Source organism: Salvelinus sp. IW2-2015, linkage group LG19 (assembly GCF_002910315.2).
Source record: "Salvelinus sp. IW2-2015 linkage group LG19, ASM291031v2, whole genome shotgun sequence".
Classification (NCBI taxonomy): domain Eukaryota; kingdom Metazoa; phylum Chordata; class Actinopteri; order Salmoniformes; family Salmonidae; genus Salvelinus; species Salvelinus sp. IW2-2015.
The window spans coordinates 14,355,972-14,375,793 of record NC_036859.1 but is presented as its reverse complement, the minus strand read 5'-3'; the positions used below and the strand labels follow the sequence as shown (position 1 = coordinate 14,375,793).

The 19,822-nt window shown below is 43.0% G+C and overlaps 2 protein-coding genes across 2 annotated transcripts in view; both read right to left on the bottom strand.

Annotated features, from left to right (window-relative positions):
• Nucleotides 1–5,040, bottom strand: part of LOC111979599 (voltage-dependent R-type calcium channel subunit alpha-1E-like) — a 46,829-nt gene extending 41,789 nt beyond the window's left edge. The window contains 1 exon segment of the mRNA XM_024010193.2: nucleotides 4,888–5,040. Coding sequence (XP_023865961.1) covers nucleotides 4,888–5,020 — 133 coding nt within the window. The 5' untranslated portion in view covers nucleotides 5,021–5,040.
• Nucleotides 5,041–5,090: 50 nt separating this feature from the next.
• LOC139029316 (voltage-dependent R-type calcium channel subunit alpha-1E-like) overlaps nucleotides 5,091–19,822 on the bottom strand; it is a 33,624-nt gene continuing 18,892 nt past the window's right edge. The window contains exons 4-5 of the mRNA XM_070449025.1: nucleotides 5,199–5,302; nucleotides 5,091–5,107 (exon numbers count right to left, since the gene is read on the bottom strand). Coding sequence (XP_070305126.1) covers nucleotides 5,091–5,107; nucleotides 5,199–5,302 — 121 coding nt within the window. The remainder of the gene's footprint in view (nucleotides 5,108–5,198; nucleotides 5,303–19,822) is intronic.

The following is a 19,822-nucleotide window of genomic DNA, read 5'->3' as shown; positions in this document are numbered from 1 at the left end:
TACTCTGTCTGGGGTGGAAAGGTAGGCCTAACTTTTGAAAGCACCATGCACAGATTCCTAATGATGTCTCAGRTTGAATAATTTGAAAACAAGGACAGTTTGGTTGCAAACAAGACACACTGATTTGGCATTGGAGAAATAAGATTAGATGAACACATAGGTTTTATCTCTCTGTCCATTCTTAGCCTGTCATTTCAATTACTTGTGTGGTATTAAAAAACGATTCCGCTAATATGTAAAATTAAGTACAATTGCGTGACATTTTTTCTCGGACCTGCAAATACAACGATAGATTCATGTAATGTTTTTACTATAAAGGAGATCTTTCCACCCCTACTCTTGTCCATGGTCGTCTGCGAACCCACAACCTTCTGGCCCGCAGCCTTGTGCGCTATCAAAATTCCTGCATTGCCATATCATGCTTACAGGACGAAGAACAGTTTCTAAAACTGCATATCTAAGGCTCTGGTCTGTCTAAGAAGTCAGGGTAAATGGTAGACATGTTCTCTGCTATCCACTTTTTCATTATTATTTGCGGTATAGGGGAAGGTGACCTGTTTATTTTTTAAGTGTTCAGGGAGGGTTTATGTGAAATATATTTTGCTGCAGGTAGGGCCATCCATTTTCATTTCAGAGGTCAGATTTTCTCCATGTAACCCTTATTATAAATAACGTTCACTCACAAACATGAATAATGTTTGCCCCATGCCATCACCTTACAATTTTGTAAACTTTACTCCTGCCATACAGTGCACTAGTTAGAACAAGCAGTTTGAAACATGACTGTGTAAATAAAAACAWWAWYAWWATWWTTTTTTGTAGAGTAGGGTCAGATGCAGTGGTGTATMTGTACTTTACTTTACTATTTATAGTTTTGACAACTTTTACTTTTACTCCATTACATTCCTAAAGAAAATAATKTACTTTTTACTCCATACATTTTCTCTGACATCAAAAAGTACTTGTTMCATTTTGAATGCTTAACAGGACAGGAAAWTTATACAATTCATGCACTTATCAAGAGAACCGCCCTGGTCATCCTTTTTGAAAAGATGGCGTCGAAGAACATGGCTGACGTTTTACATTCTCCCAACCAATTATGCAATTTTCTTATTTTGGGGGGGTTTTGTGCAACTTATTATTTTGCTTATTGTGTACATAATGTTGCTGCTACCGTCTATTATGACCGAAAATAACTTTTTCCTTTAACGAGTCAGACGAGAAGGATATCCTGCTTTCRCTGGAACAGGCCGAGATCTATGCCTTTTCCGTGAAGAAAAGACRCCGGAAAAGGGGACGCAGATCGGGGATCCTTCTGAGAAGCCGGAGGCGAGCGAGTAAACTCCCAATGCCTTCCATTTTCCTTGCTAACGTGCAATCGTTAGAAAATAAAATTGATGACCTGCTATTAAGATTATCCTACCAATGGGACATTAAAAACTGTAACATCTTATGTTTCACCGAGACATGGCTGAATGAAGAAATTAACAATATAGAGCTGGCGGGAATTTCCATGCACTGGCAGAACAGAGACCCTACCTCTGGTMAGACGAGGGGTGGGGGTGTGTGTCTTTTTGTCAGTATTGCTCACCTGAGGTAAAGTACCTTATGATAAGCTGTCGACCACACTATCTACCAAGAGAGTTCTCATCTGTATTATTCGTAGCCGTCTATTTGCCACCACAAAGCGAAGCTGGCACTAAGACCGCTCTCAACCAACTCTATAAGGCCATAAGCAAAGAAGAAAATGCTCACCCAGAAGCGGCGCTCCTAGTGGCCGGGGACCTTAATGCAGGCAAACTTAAATCAGYTTCWCCAAATTTTTACCAGCATGTCACAYGTGCAACCAGGGGGGGAAAAATCCTATACCACCTTTACTCCACACACAGAGATGCATACAAAGCTCTCCCTCCATTTGGCAAATCTGGCCATAATTMTATCCTCCTGATTCCTGCTTACAAGCAAAAACTAAAGCAGGAAGTACCAGTGACTCGCTCAATACGGAAGTGGTCAGATGACACGGATGCTACACTACAGGACTGTTTTGCTAGCACAGACTGGAATCTGTCTCTTATACACATCTAGATGTGTATAAGAGACAGCCTTTACTCCACACACAGAGATACATACAAAGCTCTCCCCCACCCTCCATTTGGTAAATCTGACCACAATTCTATCCTCCTGATTCCTGCTTACAAGCAAAAACTAAAGCAGGAAGTACCAGTGACTCGCTCAATACGGAAGTGGTCAGATGACACGGATGCTACACTACAGGACTGTTTTGCTAGCACAGACTGGAATATGTTCCGGGATTCATCCAATGGCATTGAGGAATACATCACCTCAGTCATCGGCTTCATCAATAAGTGCATCAATGACGTCATCCCCAAAGTGACTGTACGTCCATATCCCAACCAGAAGCCATGGATTACAGGCAAAATCTGCATYGAGTTAAAGGCTAGAGCTGCCGCTTTCAAGGAGCGGGAGACTAATCCGGACGCTAATAAGGAATCSCGCTATGCCCTCAGACGAACCATCAAACAAGCAAAGCRTCAATACAGGATTAAGATTGAATCCTACTACACTGGCTCTGATGCTCGTCGGATGTGGCAGGGCTTGCAAACTATTACGGACYACAAAGGGAAACCCAGACACGAGCTGCCCAGTAACGCGAGCCTACCAGACGAGCTAAATGCCTTTTATGCTCGCTTCGAGGYAAGCAACACTGAAGCATGCACGAGAGCACCAGCTGTTCTGGATGACTGTGTGATAACGCTCTCGGTAGCCGATGTGAACAAAACCTTTAAACAGGTCAACATTCACAAAGCCGCTGGGCCAGACGGATTACCAGGACATGTACTCATAGCATGCGCGGACCAACTGTCAAGTGTCTTCACTGACATTTTCAACCTCTCCCTGACCGAGTCTGTAATACCTACATGTTTCAAGCAGACCACCATAGTCCCTGTGCCCAAGGAAGCGAAGGTAACCTGCCTAAATGATTACCGCCCAGTGGCACTCACGTCGGTTGTCATGAAGTGCTTTGAAAGGCTGGTCATGGCTCACATCAACAGCATCCTCCCGGACACCMTAGACCCACTCCAATTTGCATACCGCACAAACAGATCCACAGAYGACGCAATCTCAATCGCTCTCCACACCGCCCTTTCTCACCTGGACAAAAGGAACATCTATGTGAGAATGCTGTTCATCAACTACAGCTCAGCGTTCAACACCATAGTGCCCACGAAGCTCATCGCTAAGCTAAGGACCCTGGGACTAAACACCTCCATCTGGAACTGAATCCTGGACTTCCTGACGGGCCGCCCCCAAGTGGTAATAGTAGGCAACAACACGTCTGCCACACTGATCCTTAACACTCGGGCCCCTCAGGGGTGTGTACAGGAAAAAGAGGGCCGAACAGGCCCCCAATAACATTGATAGGGCTGTAGTGGAGCGGGTCGAGAGTTTCAAGTTCCTTGGTGTCCACATCACCAACGAACTATCATGGTCCAAACATACCAAGACAGTTGTGAAGAGGGCACGACCACACCTTTCCCCCTCAGGARAYTGAAAAGATTTGGCATGGGCCCCCAGAYTTCTACAGCGGCACCATCGAGAGCATCCTGACCGGTTGCATCACCACCTGGTATGGCAACTGCTYGGCATTTGACCGTAAGGCGCTACAGAGGGTAGTGCGAACGGCCCAGTACATCACTGGGGCGAAGCTTCCTGCCATCCAGGACTTATATAATAGGCGGTGTCAGAGGAAAGCCCATAAAATTGTCAGATACTCCAGTCACCCAAGTTATAGACTGTTTTCTCTGCWACCGCACGGCAAGCGGTACCGGAGCGCCACATCTGGGACCAAAAGGCTCTTCAACAGCTTCTACCCCCAAGCCATTAGACTGCTGAACAATTCATATAAATCACCACAGAACAATTTACATTGACACCCCCCCCCTCTTGTACACTGCTGCTACTACTCGCTGTTTGTTTGTTACCTATGCATAGTCACTTTGCCCCCACCTACATGTACAGATTACCTCAACTAGCCTGTACCCCTGCACACTGACTCGGTACCGGTGCCCCCTGTATATAGCCTCGTTATTGTTATTCTTATTGTGTTASTTTTAATTATTACTTTTTATTTGAGCCTACTTGGTAAATTCTTGAACTGCACTGTTGGTTAAGGGCTTGTAATTAAGCATTTCACTGTAAAGTCTACGCTTGTTGTATTCGGCGCATGTGGCAAATAAAGTTTGATTTGATTTACTGCCTCTGAACTGACTCACTAGACACTTTGTTTGAAAATTATTGTCGAAGTGTTGGAGTATATCCCAAAATATATATATACAGTATATATTTTTGTGTTATTGTGCAGTCTGGTTTGCTTAATATAAGGATTGTGAAATGATTTAAACCATTACTTTTGATACTTAAGTATATTTTAAACCAAATAATTTTACACTTCTACTCAAGTAGTATTTTACTGRGTGACGTTCACTTTTACTTGAGTCATTTTCTAATAAGGTATATTTACTTTTACTCAACTATGACAATTGGGTATTTTTTCCATCACTGGTTAGATGGGACAGTCCGGTCCTCATGAAGCTGTCAGGTAAAAGAGAAGCAGTATAAAGATGTTCTTAATAACGATGCAGGGGGGAGAGCACGAGAGAGCGAAACAGAGAGAGATTGTCAAATACAGGATAATAGAGATGAGGACCCTGTGAAGATGCAACACAGAGGGGAAGGGAACCTCTTTCATGGATAGAGGTACAGTAGAAGTGGGCAAAGAGGTTTTGGATAGAGAGAGAGTATGAGGGAGTGTGGGGTAGTGTATAAAACACAGAGAGTGTGAGGGAGACTGGAGTATGTAACTACCCAGGATGTCAGCAGTAGGTAGACAGGTGTGGTGGAGCTTCCCACTGTAGAACTCCAGGCCGATGATGGCGAACATAAGAATGGCGAAGAACAAGAGCAAACCGATCTGGAGCAGGGGCACCATGGCCTTCATGATGGACTTCAGCACGATCTGCAAGCCTGATGATAAAATGTATAACACACACACACACACGTGTGAAGAGTTAATGTCTGAGTGCCTCTGAGAATTAGACATTACAGTAAGGTACATATTRAGGTATTATGACACTGTAAATTATATTGATATGCTGGTAGATATTGACTGTACTCACTGGGGATCCCAGAGACCAATTTAAGGGGCCTCAGGACTCTCACCGCCCTCAGGGTCCGCAGATCCACTGGTATGTTCATGTGGGCCCCTGCTGTTGCSAGTATTCTGCAGATAGAAATACATGATCAGATTCAGAATAAAAGATTGAATTAATGTTTTCCAATGGGATCAACGGTTAATAAGCAGTGTGGTTTATGGATAAGCGGTTTTGGGGCGGAAGTGGTGTACACTGAATTATAATTTACACTGAGTATACCAAACATTAGCAACACCTTCCTAATATTGAGTTGCACCCTCTTTTTCCCTCAGAACAGCCTCACTTCGTTGGGGAATGGACTCTACAAGGTTTCGAAAGCGTTCCACAGGGATGCTGGCACATGTTGACYCCAATGCTTCCCACAGTCGTGGCAGTTGGCTRGATGTCCTTTGGGTGGTGGACGATTCTTGATACAAACAAGAAATTATTGCGCGTGAAAAACCCAGTAATGTTGCAGTTCTTGACACAAACCGGCTTTGCACACCTGGATTGTACAATATTTGCACATTATTCTTTAAAAAATTCTTCAAGCTCTGTCAAGTTGCTAGACAGCCATATTCAAGTCTTGCCATAGATTTTCAAGCTGATTTAAGTCAAAACTGTAACTAGGCCACTCAGGAACATTCAATGTCGTCTTGGTAAGCAACKCCAGTGTAYATTTGGCCTTGTGTTGTAGGTTATTGTCCTGCTGAAAGGTGAATTTGTCTCCCAGTGTCTGTTGGAAAGCAGATTGAACCAGGTTTTTCTCTAAGATTTTGCCTGTGCTTGGTTCTAKTCTGTTTCTTTTCATCCTAAAAAACTCCTCAGTCTTTGCMGATGACAAGCATACCTATAACATGATGCAGCCACCACCATGCTTGAAAATATGAAGAGTGGTACTCAGTGATGTGTTGTGTTGGMTTTGCCCCAAACATAACGCTTTCTATTCAGGGYGCACATTTTTTGCAGTTTTACTTTAGTGCCTTATTGCAMACAGGATGCATGTTTTGGAAACATGTTATTCTGTACAAGCTTCCTTCTTTTCACTCTGTCATTTAGGTTAGTATTGTGGAGTAACTACAGTGTTGTTGATCCATCCTCAGTTTTGTCCTATCATAGCCATTAAACTCTGTAACTGTTTTAAAGTCACCATTGGCCTCGTGAAATCCCTGAGCGGTTTCCTTCCTCTCCRGCAACAGAGTTAGGAAGGACACCTGTATCTTTGTAGTAACTGGGTGTATTGATACACCATCCRAAGTGTAATTAATAACTTCACCATGATCAAAAGGATATTCAATGCCTGCTATTTTTATTTTTACCGATCTACCAATAGGTGCCCTTCTTTGCGRGGCATTGGAAAACTTCCCTGGTCTTTGTGGTTGAATCTGTGTTTGAAATTCACTGCTCGAGCAAGGGGTCCTTACAGATAAGTCCATGCAACTTATGTGACTTGTTAAGCAAATGATAACTGCTGAAGTTATTTAGGCTTGCCATAACAAAGGGATTCAATACTTACTGACTCAAGACATTTTAACATTTCATTTTCAGCTTTTCATTTTTTATTAATTTGTAAATATTACTTTGTCTTGACCAAAAGAGTATAATATGTTGCCGCCGTAGCATTTGATTGATTGATGCCTGCAAGCATTTGGCCACCCTTGATTAAAAAATTATAAAATAATTAGCCAATCAGCGTTGAGCTGAGCTCAACTGTGGGTTGTCCTAGTGCAGCAAAGCACCGCCCATGGGTGGCCAGTTTGGATTAGGCATCATACCAAATCAAATCACTTCCTTCGCAAAACGTCRTTGTCAGAAAAACGTGTCTGTTTCTGGTCTGCTTGTGTTGATGTCCTGCAGTAGCTAGCTTGCTAAATCGTCCCTTTCCTAAGCCATGGACGGAGATGGGGATTTGAACTTCCGGTTTTGACTTAACTCTCTGTACAGACCAATGATGATGACAGCGATTCTGATCTAACCATAAATGAATATGTTGTGCCACTGGCCTGAGACAATTGAAGTTTAATATCTAGCCTAGATGTAGCCTAGTAGGCTCGCATTAACTAGCTAGTTAACTTAGATGGTTCATTGTTGCCCATGTGAGGAATTCAGGCTAGCAAGTATTTTAGCTAGGGAGCCTATCACAACAAAAACTAAAAGTGTGTATGACAGAGCCATAGACTGTTTTGCCAACAAGAGAGGAGGATGGCATTGGCRTTCAACTAGTCTACAAGTAGGGTCAGTCAACAGTTTTTGTTTTACTTACTTACACACACACACACACAAACAAACAAACCAACACAGACGGATCAGCACCATGGACAGCCACATGATATTTAGCAACATTGATTGGACTAAATCATTTTTGTTATCTTTAAGTTTGTTTTCAGTGTATTAAACTAAGCATGTATAACCTTGTTGAGCTGATGATGTTTCAATGTTTAAGTTGAAATGGTGCTGGAATAGCGGAGGCAGTGCTCCTGTTGTCTTWGTGCTGACTTGCGGTAACTCTGTGGTTCTAAATCAGYAGTTGTTAGGTAAACTGTAAATATTAACTTRCTTGACCATGCTGCAGGTGATATAACTGTTGGTATGCACTATTTGCTTTGTGGACTTCACCGGACATACGTTCATTTCCAGTTTTGGGATGGAACAAATGTATGTGTCACGCCCTGATCTGTTTCACATGTCCTTGTGCTTGTCTCCACCCCCCTCAAGGTGTCACCCATCTTCCCTATTATCCCCTGTGTATTTATACCTGTGTTCTCTGTCTGTTTGTTGCCAGTTCGTCTTGTYCGTTCAAACTTGCCAGCATTTTTCCTGTCAGCTCCTTTCATTTCCCAGCCTCTCTTTGCTAGTCCTCCCGGTTTTGACCYTTGCCTGTCCTGACCCTGTACCCGCCCGCCTGACCTCTCTGTCTGAGCCTGAGCCTGCCGTCCTATACCTTTGCTCCACCCCTGGATTACTGAACTCTGCCTGACCCTGAGTCCACCTGCCACCCTGTACCTCTGCCTTACCCTGTATTTTCGACCCTGCCTGCCTTGACCTGTCTTTGTCTGCCCCTGTTTGCTACAATAAACAGTGTTACTTGACAGTCTGCATCTGGGTCTTACCTTGATCCCTGATAGTGTGTGTAGTTGAATCTATWCMGACACTGTGTGACTGTTGTCTTTTTGTTGTCACAGCCTTATTGTATATCATGGTGGTGTATGAACTAAYRGGTTATAGAGCAAACAATGCAATTATCACAACATAGGTTGTAATATGGCTTTTTTACTGATTTGGCTTGGCTTCCCCAGTGATGTTATCCACGCACCGCTACTGGTCAGGAATGCAGCGTACAGTACAAGATATACAGTGTATACAGTACATAGAGACTGTGAATTTGCCTTTCTTTGCCTCCTGTTGGTWGCTGTAAATGGTGTTTCAATGTTTCCGTGTGTGGGTGGAGGGYTGTCAATACGGTTGTTGAGGGATGTGAGATTTGGTTTGTACTCTCTCCCTCCAGAGAGAGCCACACTGAATGATGTCTGTGTTCTTACCTACTGATAATGTCTCTCTGAATGTAATGTGATCAGATTGATAATAAATAATAATCAGTGGTGTAGTCAATGATTTATACACTGAGTATACCAAACATTAGGAACACCTTCCTAATATTGAGTTGCACCCCCTTTTGCCCTCAGAACAGCCTCAATTCATCAGGGCAAGGTGTTGAAAGCATTCCACAGGGATGCTGGGCCATGTTGACTCCAATGCGTCCCACAGTTGTGTTAAATTGTCTGGATGTCCTTTGGGTGGTGGACCATTCTTGATACACACAGGAAACTGTTGAGCATGAAAAACTCGTTGCAGCGTTGCAGTTCTTGACACAAACCGGTGCACCTGGCACCTACTACCATATCCCTTAAAAATGCGGTCTTGGCCATTCACCCTCTGAATGGCACACATTGACAATCCATGTCTCAATTGTCTCTTTAACCTGGCTCCTCCAATGCATCTACATTGATTGAAATGGATATAACAAGTGACATCAATAAGGGCTTTCACCCTTAAAGCTATGAATGCATGCAGCGTTCATAGCTTTCACCCGCTCTTTCGATGTCATGGAAAGAGCGGGTGTTTTGTATACTCAGTGTATATTAGTGTTTTGTTGTACATACTTTTTTCTTTATTTTATTACAAATGTTCGAATTTCTTTCCACAGTACAGTACAGAGTAGTTTGTGTAGATCATTGACAAAAAATGACTATTAAATTCCTTTTAATCCCACTTTGTAACGCAACAAAATGTGAAAAAAGTCAAGAGGTGGGAATACTTTCTGAAGGCACTGCAGATTAATAGATTCACTCACACACGTCAGGCTGTGGATTGTGGGCGAGGGTGTTGTGGTGTGTGTGTGTATGTGTGTGTGGTTGTGTGTGTGTGTGTGTGTGTGTGTGTGTGTGTGTGTGTGTGTGTGTGTGTGTGTGTGTGTGTGTTGTGTGTGTGTGTGCGGTGCGTGCGTGCGTGCGTGGCGTGCGCGCGCGTGCGTGCGTGCGTGCGTGCGTGGCGTGCGTGCGTGTGCGTGTGCTGCGTGTGGTGTGTGTGTGCGTGTGTGTTGTGTGTGTGTGGTGTGTGTGTGTGTGTGTGTGTGGAGGGGTGCAAGAAAGCACATGGCAGAAACTCAAGTGTGGGCCCACGCAATATTCACTGAAAGCGGAGAGAGAGAGGGAACAGAGAGAGAGAGAAAGAGGGAGAGAGATTGATGAAAAGAAGGAGCGAGAGATTGAAGGAGAAAAGAGGTAAGAGAAGAGCGTGACAGAACGAGAGAGAGGGGGTTGTCCTGAGACTGGGGAGAGAGAGAGAGAGAGAGAGAGAGAGAGAGAGAGAGAGAGAGAGAGAGATAGAGAGAGAGAGAGAGAGAGAGAGAAGAGAGAGAGAGAGAGAGAGAGAGAAGAGAAGAGAGAGAGAGCGAGAGAGAGAGAGAGAGAGAGAGAGAGAAAGAACACATGGAAACCATATGTTTTCTGTATTTGATACCAGTCCACCTATTCCGCTTCAGCCATTACCACGAGCCCGTCCTCCCCAATTAAGGTGCCACCAACCTCCTGTGGTGGAGAGGTGTAGGAGTCTACAGCCAGCAAACACATTTAACAAAAGCTGGTCTGGTGGGGGGGGACTGGTTTTGACATTGGTTTGGTTTGCTCTCAGAATCACACGACCAATAGCCTCGTCCCAGATCTGTTTGTGCTTTTGCCAACACCACTGCTGTCACTGTCAAGCCAAACATGACAATGAGTGACAGTTGATATGATAGCACAAACAGACTGGCACTCAGGCTACACAAACCAACTGTCACATAAACAGTCTAAATCAACCAGTTCCTGCATTGGAGAAATACACTAGCTAATAGAGATGAGTATTTTCAGTAGTTGTTAATGTAAGGGATTGATAGGAGTAGTATCGGCAGATTTCTGGAATTGATTTATGTTGTTTAAGTGTTTGTTTTGTTCATTCATTCACTCGTTCATTCATTCACGCTACTCTGAATGGTTGCTCCACTTTCACGGTCACCTCATAGTGTAACACTGTATTGTACTGAAACGGACTTTTAAGTGATTGAATTCATTACATGAACAGAATGCGGCCTGCCGGCCTCTCCCACACACCTCCACCTACACGGAGAACCAGCACAGAACACTGGGAGGGACAAATAGAGAAAAGGAGAGAGACAATAACTGTAATCTAAACATCACGTTGCTGCCATTATAAGACAACTCTGCTTACAGCTAACGACAACAACACAAACAGAGGAGTCCTGTACGTAAATGACACCAAAGGGGTAAGTTGAACCAGCCTTGTTTCTAGGAAACCAGACACAAAATGAATAATTTCATTTTGTCTGTGAAGGAAGAAACCACATGGAAGTGGTGAGCAAGTTAGATCCAAAAAACAGATTTTCACCAAGTCAAATGTATTTATTGTGTTAGAGGATTCATGATGCTTCTATCTAAACCAACATAGATCATTTTACGATTGTTCTATACATTAGTTGGGGTCTATAAGATTCAATATGAGGTCCTAAACTTACTGTAGTATGAAAGTGCATCCTTGTAGCTGTGTGGGCTAATATAGTCAAAATGTTTGCCAAGGGGTAAATTGAGCCTATGGCCATGGGGTATGTTGAGCCAATGGTAGAGCCGATGGCAATTAGAGCAAATTGAAATGTTTTCTTCCTAGGCATAATGCAAGGCATTATCGCTGGGATACAAGGTAACAACAGGGTCTGGCCTATGTTAAAACTGTTTAAAAAAGTACAAATMGTTTTTTAGATGTTAAGCCTCTGTTAAAAGATGCTTAAAATTATTAAAAGATTGTGTTGATTGTGTTTGTGTTTGTTTGATTGTGTTGTCTTGTGTTTGGGAAAAAAGGATAGTTATGGTAGTGGTAATATTTCATTCATTACATAAATTTGTAGGCGGCTTATCTTACCCTGTCTCGCGGCTCAACTTACCCCATATCCGGGCAAAGTTGTGCCAAGAAACCACATTTTTTAGACAAGCTAGCTTTTCAAAACTGTAATGTTTACATGATTCTAATTATTTCCAGGGATACACAACATGGTGAAATATATGTAGATATATTTTCTTTGATGGAGTGCTGCTGAATGTAAAACATGGCTCAACTTACCCCACGCCTATAGATGACTGTACTAGACTTAAGTGCATTATCTTCCATTTAACTTCATAAACATAATGTTTTATAAAACGTTTAACGTGCTTCCATTGGGATTAGTAAAGCATGCGGCATTAAACCATTATTAGTCACAGAATAAATAGCTGGGCCTGTGTTTTCCCAACCACTACCCACATGGGACTAGAAACCATTGTTTATACAGTTCAATTAGCACAGCAAGATTGGAAATGAGCCCCCCCACCCAATCCCCCCATCCATCTCCTCCCCTCCCCCCTATATTATAAGTGCTGTATAATAAGTGCTGTATAATATTGCCAATGCTGTGTACAGACTGAAAATGGAGAGAAAGAGAATCAAGAGGTGGACTGAATATATGTTGAGGAGCTGGGAGTGTCCACTGTAGCTGTGTGTGAGGTGTGAGGCGATGCCGAGTACAGGTAATCCACACACACACACACACAGCATGGAGTAGCTGTCTCTGTGCCAGGTGGCTAATAAATCATTCAGAACACCCTCCCAAATCTATTATGAATCAGAGCTAAGTGTCACACACACACACACTCTAACAGGAACAGCAGAGAGACAGCATGAGGAGAGGCAGGTGATGGCTGGGGGGTGAGGGGAGTATGGAGGATGAGCTGGTCTGGCACATACGGTAGAGAGAGGGGTGAGGGGGCGAGGGGTGAGAGTTGAGGAGTGGGGAGGGTGAGTTGGTCTGTGGTCTGAATGTGTCATTCAGGCTGACACATACATTGTAGAGGGGTCAGTAGTACAGTACAATGAAATGCCGTTTGGCATAGAGGGTATCCAGCAAACCAGGAGCATTCCCAGAACATTAGYTAAGATTCCCATTAAGTTCTAGTTAGGGTTGTATCTAACATTAGGATGATAACATAACCAAAACATTCAAAAACCAAATGTTTTTTTATGTGTAAAATTAAATATCCTTGGTATGTTCACCTAGCATTCACTAAAATGTTCCCARAAATTCAAAATTGGTTCTGTAAACATTAGTTAAGTTGTGGCAAATGTTCTCATAACACAAAAACTGTCCAGTTGTGCTGACCCCACAATGTTCAGTCGTGATGTCCCAGTCGGGTGGGAACATTGTGAGGACATCACAAAATATGAACTGACCTGTTGTACGGATTATTATACAATGTTTATTTTAGGGTGCAAAAAACATTCACCTGATGTTCACYGTGCTTCTMCACCTGCATTGCTTGCTGTTTGGGGTTTTAGGCTGGGTTTCTGTACAGCACTTTGWGAYATCAGCTGATGTAAGAAGGGCTATATAAATACATTTGATTTKATTTTATTTGATGTTACAAGAACATTCTCAGAACACATTTTTTATGTTATTTAAAAGCTCCCAGAACATTTAATTAGGTTGTGGGAACAGTGTGGGTACATTAAAAGAGAGAGGTTCCCAAAGCACAAAATATGCTCAGTTGTGATGACATTCATAAAATGTTTAAGTTAGGTTACACAGGACATTCCCTTAATGTTCTTTAAWGGTTCCCAGAATATRTAATTAAGTTATGTGAGTTTTCTGTAATGTTGCAGGAATATTCTTGTGACATGTACATATTGTACTTAAGACATAGCACACAGCACTCCCCCAATGTTCCACAATGTTCCACAATGTTCCACAATTTCCAAATAAGTAATTTGTTCATAGCATATTTGTTTTAGCTTTAACATCATATTCAATTGATGTTCACACAATATGCATTTTAAATTCTCTTGGAGATCCTCAGAATATTTCAATAACATTTAGAAAATGTTATATTTCCTTTTCACCTAATATTACCACAACATTCTCAGCATGTACATTTCTAGTTCCTTAATAAAGCAGATTATAATACATCCCTATGTTCCACTCCAGATTTAATGACATTTCACATTTGAGGATTGTATTGCAGGCCCACTACAAGGTGATATAGACACATGGCATTTAATTCGTAGAACATTGTGATTGGATATCAGTCCTTGGCCGAAACATTGAGTCTTGTATTTATCCACATCCTCATTCAAGACATAGACCAAATGGCACAGTTCTAAGCAATCTTGTATCTATACCATTTCAAGCCAACCCCAAGGCTATTTCATATAGAGGGTTACCTACTGATCAGAGCATGTTTGTGTTAGAGACTCCATCTGATCTGAATCCCAAAGATGTGGTCTTAGACAGATTAATGTAAATGTCAGTTTGATTTTGAAAATTGATCTTATTTTAATTCTGTCTTCTCAAACTAACTCKGACATTTTGATAATTACTGAGACTTGTTTAAAAAAAAGTCTGTGCCAGACTCCGATGTGTCTAAATGGATAGAATGTTTATAGATCTGACAGAGATGGGGGTGTCACCATATTCATAAAGAACAACTTGAATGTTACTGTGTGTGTTATCACCTCTGTCCCTAAGCAATTTGAATGTCTTGTCCTAAATGTGGGCCTTGGTAATAATGCCCAACTAACGTTAGTGGAAGTTTATTGCTCTCCCGCGACTGAGCTAAATTTAACTCAACTGATAACTAAATCAACCCACCCCAACTTAAAACAGCCTGAAAAATCTACTTTTTTCATTCTGACAAACACCCCTCATAAGTTTACTGCCAATGGAATCTTTGCTAATGAGCTCAGTGACCATTGTCCCATTGCCTGCATCAGAGATTTTAAGCTACCGAAATCATGTCCACGCATTATTACAAAGATACATTTTAGAACGTTCAATGAACAATATTTCCTGTGTGACCTGGGATTGTATGATTGGGAGGATGTGTCCTCTATCTCTGATTCGTATCAGGCCCTTAAATGTTTTACCTCTCTGTTTAACTCTGCTGTAGATAAACATGCCTCATATAAGAGATTAAGGGTAAAGGACAGATCTAACCCATGGTTCACGCATGAATTGTCTGAAAGATTTCATGAAAGAAACTTGCTTGGAGTAAGGATAGATTGACTGATTCTTCCCGTGACTGGTAGTCCTTCAGACGTTTGAGAAATATATGTCTTAATCTGTTTCGAAAAGCAAAGTCAGCATACTTCTTCAATTGTGTATCGGAGAGTGGTGGAAATCCAGCTAAATTCTGGAAAGTGGTCAAATCTTTAAGAATAAACTCCATCCCCCCATTGCCCCAGCAGGCTGTGACAGCCTCTGGTCCCATAACAGACACCAATTGAATGTGTGGTGCTTTTACTAACCATTTAGCCCCAGCTGGCCATCTATTTGTAAAAATTGCTTCTGAAAATACCTCAAGCTCCACTACATGGCCAAAAGTATCTGGACACCTGCTCGTCGAACATCTCATTCCAAAATCATGGCCATTAATATGAAGTTGGTCCCCCCTTTGCTGCTATAACAGCCTCCACTCTTCTAGGAAGGCTTTCCACTAAATGTTGGAACATTCCTGTGGAGACTTGCTTCCATTCAGCCACAAGAGCATTAGTGAGGTCGGACAGTGTTGTTGGGCGATTAGGCCTGGCTCGCAGTCTGCGTTTCAATTAATCCCAAAGGTGTTCGATAAGGTTGCGGTTAGGGMACTGTGCACAGGGCATTGTCCCGCTGAAACAGKAAAGGGCCTTCCACAAACTGTTGCCACAAAGTTGGAAGCACAGAATCATCTAGAATGTAATTCWATGCTGTAGCATTAAGATTTCCCTTCACTTGAACTAAGRGGCCTAGCCCGAACCATGAAWAACTTCCACAGACCATTATTCCTCCTTACCAAATGTTACAGTTGGCACTATCATTGGGGAAGGTAGCATTCTCCTGGCATTCTCCTAGCATTCAAACCCAGATTTGTCGGTCGGACTGCCAGATGGTGAAGCGTGATTTATCACTCCAGAGAACGYGTTTCCACTGCTCAAGAGTCCAATGGCAGCGATCTTTACACCACTCCAGCCGACGCTTGGCATTGCGTATGGTGATCTTAGGCTTGTGTGCGGCTGCTCAGCCATGGAAACCCATTTCATCAAGCTCCCGACGAACAGTTCTGTGCTGACGTTGCTTCCAGAGGCAGTTTGGAACTCGGTAGTGAGAGTTGCAACAGAGGACAGATGATTTTGACTCGCCACGTTCTTCAGCACTCCGCGGTCCTGTTCTGTGAGCTTGTGTGGCCTACCAMTTTCCATTTCTTAAGACTTTCAACACGTGATGAAGAAAAAAAATCATWAAATACAGTGTACACAGCATATGAAGAGGATAGGAACATTGTAATAACTCAGAAACGGTGTTCTGTGTCCTGATTGACCATATTACCCTATCTACAGTGCATTCAGAAAGTTTTCAGACCCCTTGACTTTTTCCACATTTTGTTAAGTTACAGACTTATTCTAAAATTGATTAAAGAAATGTATGCATAAATTTGCTCTGCAAGGGAAACGCTGCTTCGAGGGTGGCTGTTGTCGATGTGTTCCTCTTTCGAGCCTAGGTAGGAGCGAGGAGAGGGACGGAAGCTATACTGTTACACTGGCAATACTAAAGTGCCTATAAGAACATCCAATAGTCAAAGGTATATGGAATACAAATGGTATAGAGAGAAATAGTCCTATAAATACTATATTAACTACAACCTAAAACCTCTTACCTTGGAATATTGAAGTATCATGTTAAAAGGAACCACCAGCTTTCATATGTTCTCATGTTCTGAGCAAGGAACTTAAACCTTAGCTTTTTTACATGGCACATATTGCACTTTTACTTTCTTGTCCAACACTTTGTTTTTSCATTATTTAAACCAAATTGAACATGTTTCATTATTTATTTGAGGCTAAATTGATTTTTATTGATGTATTATATTAAGTTAAAATAAGTGTTCATTCAGTATTGTTGTAATTGTCATTATTACAAATAAATTWAAAAAATCGGCCGATTAATCGGTATCGGCTTTTTTGGTCCTCCAATAATCGGTTTCGGTATCGGCGTTGAAAAATCATAATCGATCGACCTCTAGTTTGGACCATTCTAGTTTGTTGTTGATGTGGACACCAAGGAACTTGAAGCTCTCAACCTGCTCCACTACAGCCCTGTCGATGAGAATGGGGGCGTGCTCGGTCCTCCTTTTCCTGTAGTCCACAATCATCTCCTTAGTCTTGGTTACGTTGAGGGATATGTTGTTATTATGGCAAACACCCGGCCAGGTCTCTGACCTCCTCCCTATAGGCTGTCTCGTCGTTGTCGGTGATCAGGCCTACCACTGTTGTGTCATCTGCAAACTTAATGAGGGCAGTGTGGAGTGCAATAGAGATTGCATCCTCTGTGGATCTGTTTGGGCGGTATGCAAATTGGAGTGGGTCTAGAGTTTMTGGGTTAATGGTGTTGATGTGAGCCATCACCAACCTTTCAAAGCACTTCATGGTTACGGACGTGAGTGCTACGGGTCTGTAGTCATTTAGGCAGGTTGAGTTTGTGTTCTTGGGCACAGGGAGTATGGTGGTCTGCTTGAAACAAGTTGGTATTACAGACTCAGAYATGGACATGTTCAAAATGTCAGTGAAGACACCTGCCAGTTGGTCAGCACATGCCCGGAGAACACGTCCTGGTAATACGTCTGGCCCCGCAGCCTTGTGTATGTTGACCTGTTTAAAGGTCTTACTCACGTCGGCTACGGAGAGCGTGATCACACAGTCGTCCGGAACAGCTGATGCTCTCATGCATGCCTCAGTGTTGCTTGCCTCGAAGCGAGTGATTTAGCTCATCTGATAGGCTCGTGTCACTGGGCAGCTTGCCGCTGTGCTTCCCTTTGTAGTCTGTAATAGTTTGCAAGCCCTGCCACATAAGACGAGCGTCTGAGCCGGTGTAGTATGATTCAATCTTAGCCCTGTATTGACGCTTTGCCTGTTTGATGGTTCGTCGCAGGGCAGAGCAGGATTTTTTGTCGGCTTCCGGGTTAGAGTCCCGCACCTTGAAAGCGGCAGCTCTACCCTTTAGCTCAGTGTGGATGTTGCCTGTAATCCATGGCTTCTGGTTGGGGTATGTACGTACAGTCACTGTGGGGACGACGTCCTCGATGCACTTATTGATTAAAGCCAGTGACTGATGTGGTGTACTCCTCAATGTCATCGGAAGAATCCCGGAACATGTTCCAGTCTGTGATAGCAARACAGTCCTGTAGTTTAGCATCTGCTTCATCTGACCACTTTTTTTGTAGACCGAGTCACTGGTGCTTCCTGCTTTCATTTTTGATTGTAAGCAGGAATCAGGAGGATAGAGTTGTGGTCGGATTTACAAAATGGAGGGCGATGGAGAGCTTTGTACGCATCTCTGTGTGTGGAGTACAGGTGATCTAGAATTTTTTTCCCTCTGGTTGCACATTTAACATGTTGATGGAAATTTGGTATAACTGATTTAAGTTTCCCTGCATTAAAGTCTTCGGCCACTAGGAGTGCCGCCTCTGGGTGAGTGTTTTCCTGTTTCCTTATTTCCTTATACAGCTGACTGAGTGCGGTCTTAGTGCCAGCATCTGTCTGTTGTAGTAAATAAACAGCCACGAAAGGTATAGCTAAAAACTCTCTAGGCAAGTAGTGTGGCCTGCAATTTATCACAATATACTCTACTTCAGGCGAGCAAAATCTAGAGACTTCCTTAGATTTCGTGCACCAGCTGCTGTTTACAAATATGCACATACCGCCCTCCCTCGTCTTACCGGAGTGTGCTGTTCTATCTTGCCGGTGCAGTGTGTATCCCGCTAGCTGAATATCCATGTCGTCATTCAGCCACGATTCCGTGAAACATAGGATATTACAGTTTTTGATGTTCCGTTGGTAGGATATTCGTGATCGTACCTCGTCTAATTTATTGTCCAATGATTGCACGTTGGCGAGTAGTATTGTCGGTAAYGGCAGCTTTCCCAGTCGCCTTCTCCGGGTCCTGACCAGGCATCCGGCTCTTTGTCCTCTGTACCTGTACTTCCTCTTGCAAATAACGGGGATGTCGGCCCTGTGGGGTGTTTGGAGAATGTCTTGTGCGTCGTCCTTGTTGTAGAAAAAATCTTTGTCTAATCCAAGGTGAGTGATCGCTGTCCTGACATCCAGAAGCTCTTTTTTTGCCGTAAGATACGGTTGCAGAAACATTATATACAAAATAAGTTACAAATAACACACATAAAAAAAACACATAAAAGAAACACATAAAAGCACAATTGTTTGGGCGCCCGTAAAACTGCTGCCATTTCTTCCGGCGCCATTGATCATCCTTGAGATGTTTCTACAACTTGATTGGAGTCCACCCGTGGTAAATTCAATTAACCACCAAGACTCTTCCTAGAGCTGGCTGCCTGGCCAAACTGAGCAATCTGGGGAGAAGAGCCTTGGTCAGGGTGGTGACCAAGAACCTGATGGTCACACTGACAGTGCTCTAGAGTTCCTCTATGGAGATGGGATTACCTTCCAGAAGGACAACCATCTCTGCAGCACTCCACCATTCAGGCCTTTATGATAGATTGGCCAGACCGAAGCCATTCCTCAGTTAAAGGCATCACAGCCATTTTGGACTTTGCCAGATGGCACCTAAAGGACTCAGATCATGAGAAACAAGATTCTCTGGTCTGATGAAACCAAGATTGAACTCTTTGGCCTGAATGTCAAGCTCTACGTCTGGAGGAAACCTGGCACCATCCCTATGGTGAAACATGGTGGTGGCAGCATCATGCTGTGGGGATGTTTTTCATCGGCAGGGACTAGGAGACAAGTCAGGATCGAGGGAAAGATGAACGGAGCAAAGTACAGAGAGATCCTTGACTGAAACCTGCTCCAGAGCACTCAGGATCTCAGACTGGGGCGAAGGTTCACTTTCCAACAGGACAATGACCCTAAGCACACAGCCAAGACTATGCATGAGTGGTTTTGGGACAGGTCTCTGAATGTTCTTGAGTGGCCCAGCCAGAGCCAGGACTTGAACTTGATCGAATATCTCTGAAGAGACCTGAAAA